Here is a 5,194-nt window from a genome sequence, read left to right on the forward strand (position 1 = left end):
AGGTATTTTTAAAATTTAAAAATTGTGTATACTTACAAAATATCGCTTTATCGTAACACACAACTTAGATATGGTTTTAAACCATCCTGTATACTGGTAGAACAAAATACTATTATTAAACATTTTTTGTCAGTTATATTATTTAAAAAAAGATGTCAAATCATCGGAATTTTATTAAGAGCTTGTATAATTTTGGATACATACACTATTTGGTATATACATTGGCTCAATTAGTGCATATCTATTAAGAACTTCGTCCCACTTCATCCCACCTTTAAATATAGGTCATAGATTTGTAAAATAATAAAAATAATTTTTGTTATTTCATAAATTTTAGATTGCAGTACTTTAAGTAGATTTGTGATAAATATAATGCAGCACAAAACACATCTTAATCTGCACAATAGCACTATTGCAAATTCCACAAGTAGTTGAGTTTTCGAATAAATCATTTTTGACAATACTGTTACTTTACTACCTGGACATTTTATACTATATTCTATTTTGCTCTCATTTATATTAATAAACGTTCTTAATGCAGTTGCAAGAGCCTCTGCCATGCAACAACAAGGTTTCGAGTTTAAATTCTGTACCACATACAACATTTTATAAAGCAGTCCAGTCATCGTAGTAAGTTTACCTCGGAATTCGAGATACCCAGCTGTAAGTCTGTAAATACTCTAAAATAGCACCCTAAAAGTTATCTCAAAACCTACATATGGTAGGGTGTACGTACCATATGTGGGTTTTGAGACAACTTTTAGGGTACTATTTTAGGGTATTTACAGACTTACAGCTGGGTATCTCGAATTCTGAGATTCTTACCTAATTTAAGCTTAAATGACTGGACTAATATGTTTCCAAATGAAATTATCCATTACTACAATATATATCACATTACAAATAAAAACATGTAAAGTGAAGACTTTATCACAAATTTAAAGGAAAATCATTGGGTTTCCTTCTAATAGAGCTGGGTATATGAAAATGCATTACATCAGCCAATTGAATATTTTATGTATAATATTGTGTTGCACTCTCCGTCAAAACTTATCACAGAGCTTTGTGGTAAAAGCTTTGGTCTTGAAACCACAAGTTACAGGCTCTGTTTCCACGTCGGACAGCTTGATATCAAGCAGTGGTGATATCACTTTTTATATTGAAACACATATTCTCTTTTTTAGATATAGATAGATTTAAACATGATTTTAAATAAAAATATATTTCAGGACATTACTGCGTATATCTATATCTATTACAGAGATTGAACAACTGACAAAATCACTTAACAACAGCTTATGGAATATTAAAAATAGGTCTGATTTCTGTTGAAAAATAAGAAAATGAAATCAATTTTTATAAAACACTGTAAAATTAATGACTAAAATGTACGTAAATGTATGACTAAAATATGTGCTATATACAATATTCAAGCTGATAGTGTTCTCGTGATAAAAAATTTGTGTAGTCACCAGTGGTTTGGGTTTAATAGCCACCTCAACCAGCTTGATATCAAGTAAATACTGCTTGATACCAAGCATGTTTTTATTTCTCAACAAAAAACGAATTCGATAGACAATGGTCAACCACCCGTTTGTCTTACAATTACACTAGGAATTACATCACAATAGCTCATAGAATATGTATAGTTCTGATTGTTTTTCGAACAAAAAATTCAACATTCAGAAAAACTCAATTATCGAATATTTTTTAATTATTATAATACAATGTGTGGAAACAATTTTATGAAAATCGTCAGATATATGAATTTTAGATAAATTAAAAACTATGTGGTGAATAAAAAGACGTTTTCTCTAATTTTAATTGAAATTTATATTCAAAACTTGTACTAATCTAGTTTTGATGCATGTACATCATTGCAAACTCCTCTGTCTGTTTTTTTTAACAAAAATAATCACTACAGTTAAAATATTTGCAATCCAGATGAAATAAATATTTCCATTTATTTTTGCCGACGTAATGAAAATCAATTGAATTAAAATTATCTTTCGCGATTTATGATACATGTAACAAATACTGTTAAATAATTTTATTATAAAATTATTGTATGTTTTGTAAAGCTAATCAATTATGATAAATTTATTGCCATGGCTGCATTAAAATGTGTAAGTACTATATATAGTGCGGACACGTATTATTTGTTTAATCGGTTATTTGCGAATCAAGCAGAATTTTCATAAACCACATAATATTCATAATTTGGTGGACATATTCATTTATAAATAATAATATATATATATACTTGCTGGCCCGGCAAACAGTGTTCAGCCATGACAAATATTTCTAGAAATTGTTAGTATTAAAAGTAACTAACTAATTCTGAATGTAGAAGTATGTAGCATATAAGTGAAAACGCCAGCTAATACAAATTAAGTTGATGATTTACCCACTGCAACGTATGCCACATAAAAATGCTCCTGGAGCATGCAAACACTATTCTGAAACTGATTTCTATATTGAATGATAAATTAAAAAAAAAAGAATGCGTGTAAGGTTCACACGCGATTGAAGTAAAACTTTTTTGCTACGAGATGGCATTTAAGTAAAATATATACAACATATAACAATTTGATTAATGTTTAATAGTAATATGGTAACACTCGTGATGCACACATTTTTAATGCCAACCATTGTACATATTTATATAATCAAAATTATAAATTTTATTTTCATAATACAATGAAAAATAATTATAATGTTTGAAAATAATGATGTAATTAGAGTCACACTTCAGACTTGATCGGTTTGTCATTGTAATTAGCATTTAGGACTTGAACCTTTATTACAGAAATGAAGTAATTGCTGATTAATAAATTCTATAATATTCGTTCACACAGTGAACTTATAACAATCCTAAATAATTTCATTAACACTATCAAGGAATAAACTGCATAGATGTCCATTATGATGTATATCTGTATATAAATGATGCACAGCTACACAAACTATTGTTGTGCTTCATCTCTGTTTAGAGTAATAAATCTAAATATCAATTTATTCTTCAATATTTGTTAAAATATGCAACTTTATAATATTTAATAGCTCTCATAATCGAAAAACCACATAGACTTCCTCTAAACTTCCAAAGTGTCTGAGATATAATTCTGTAAAAAGATATATCTTCGGCATGTTAGAATAAAGCTGTACTACTTTAATATTTTTAATATTTATAAAATGCAGAGAATTATTATGTTAAACAACGCCTAAATAAATATGTTTTTCAATTTCAGTTATCACGTAATTTTTTGAAGAAATTCATGTAATTAAAATTAACATACATTCATTAACTGCTTGTTTTTTACTTTTTCGCTGGCAATTCTGTTTCATTCTTTGAACAGTTGTAGTATCTGTCTTGCGTAAAAAATAATTTTTATTTTAATAACCTCAAAAATATGTAGTAACCACAAATAATACATATTACTTCAATAAACTTACGTTTCTTACACGTCGGATTTTTCATTTCTCATTTGTTTTATTATTTTCGCTATAATTATTCATACACTATGTATAGTCATACAATCAAAGCAATCATACTCACGTGACACAACGATCAATCACAATCGACCGTATAGAAATGATCTCATCGAGAGCGAATGACGAATCATAGGCACTTAAAGTTACACAGATTTTCCTTAGTCGCGCTTAAAGAAGTTTTACTTCAAAAAAATATTTTTTGCATTGCTTAACATTGTAGCTATTATTTCATACATTTTGTTTAAAATTAAGAAGACATTGAGCTTGTTTGGACCCTGGCGTCCCATTTTACGCAACTATAGGGTTAAAAAAACCAAGTGACAAACTTTTGAAAACAGAAAAAAACGCATTTCTATATTCCTGAATTAGATGGGAGTTTTACTAAATCAGGACAGATAGTAGTTTGTTTGATGCGTGTTATTTATTCTCATGTAATTAGTATGGTTCTTAACTTTCTTAGGATTGCTGAAAGTGAAATTGGATCTTTGTGCCCTGCCCTACTCTATATAGCTTGTATGATGAAAAAAGTTTAAAATCTATGAATGATGGCTATATATAGCTTTTCTTTGCTGCAGTTCTATGCGGGATTAATTTGTTGTGGCCTTTCACAATGCATTTTTAATATTTTTTTCAGTTCGATATATCGATTTCTGATTATTACCCTCGTTACATAGTAATAATGCTTCCTGATCTTTCTGTGAAAGTTTTCGGTGTGCATTTACTATTTATATATTACAAGATAGCCTCGAAGCACTGTGAACTTTATGAATACATTATTTTTAATTAGTTTCATTGTGATTTATGCGAGTGGCCATATGCTTCCTGTAATTAACACAAATTTAAAATGCACAAGAGAAAATGCACCTTCAACTCTTTCCTCTTCTCCTGTCGGACAGGAGCGCGATATTATTGTGCACGAGAGATTAATTAAGTTATGTTAGTTTGATTACTGTAATTATTCATTAAAAAATGCAGACATTACTAATTTATTCATTGATTAGTGCAGATGTAGTTGTTATCGCAAATAACATTGTAATTTATGGTTTATTTGAAACCGAAGGTGAATTTATTGTATAAAAACAGCATACATATATATTTTACACTACAATTTAATATCGTGTGACTTCTGTGATAATTCTGAATTTGGTTCCAGATTCGATATACAGCTTGACCAGCATAATATCAGTCTGATTGATATTATTAACTTCTGTAGGTTAAGTTGTCAAAAATCGAAAACGAAAATTTTTATTTTGTTCACGTTTCAAAGGTTCCGAACATTTTGGGCATTACTTTAGAAAAAAGGATGTATGTTGTGTGTGTGCGGATACACGAGAATTTTATGCTAGTTTGTGTATATAAAGTAATATTTCAGCAAATATTATTACATAAAAAATAAATGTATTACTTTGGTGGTTATTGAATTTGTACAAAGGGTTCATAATTCGGGCACTCAATAGCCTCGTAAATATTTTTAAACGCTAATTGCAATCAGCTTCAAATTGATTTACAAATAATTTTAATTAACCAAAACAAATTATCATAAAAACGTTTTCATTTGTTGTTTTCACAGGCCATGTCACAAAATCAGAAGCGGGATTATCATCCGCTGTTTATATCAATGATAATTAAATGAATATATTGAGCATTATCGATGAGCTTGGATTGCATTAATGTCATTGTGACGATTTATTTTAATGCA

The 5,194-nt window shown here is 28.7% G+C and overlaps 1 protein-coding gene across 1 annotated transcript in view; it reads right to left on the reverse strand.

Annotated features, from left to right (window-relative positions):
- Positions 1 to 244: 244 nt before the first annotated feature.
- LOC113375988 overlaps positions 245 to 5,194 on the reverse strand; it is a 96,573-nt gene continuing 91,623 nt past the window's right edge. Inside the window, exon 4 of the mRNA XM_026615925.1 lies at positions 245 to 272. Coding sequence (XP_026471710.1) covers positions 245 to 272 — 28 coding nt within the window. The remainder of the gene's footprint in view (positions 273 to 5,194) is intronic.

This window comes from Ctenocephalides felis, unplaced genomic scaffold, assembly GCF_003426905.1.
Source record: "Ctenocephalides felis isolate EL2017-DRISC unplaced genomic scaffold, ASM342690v1 CF-g0.4_SCAFFOLD_01886, whole genome shotgun sequence".
In the NCBI taxonomy this organism is placed as follows: Eukaryota; Metazoa; Arthropoda; class Insecta; order Siphonaptera; family Pulicidae; genus Ctenocephalides; species Ctenocephalides felis.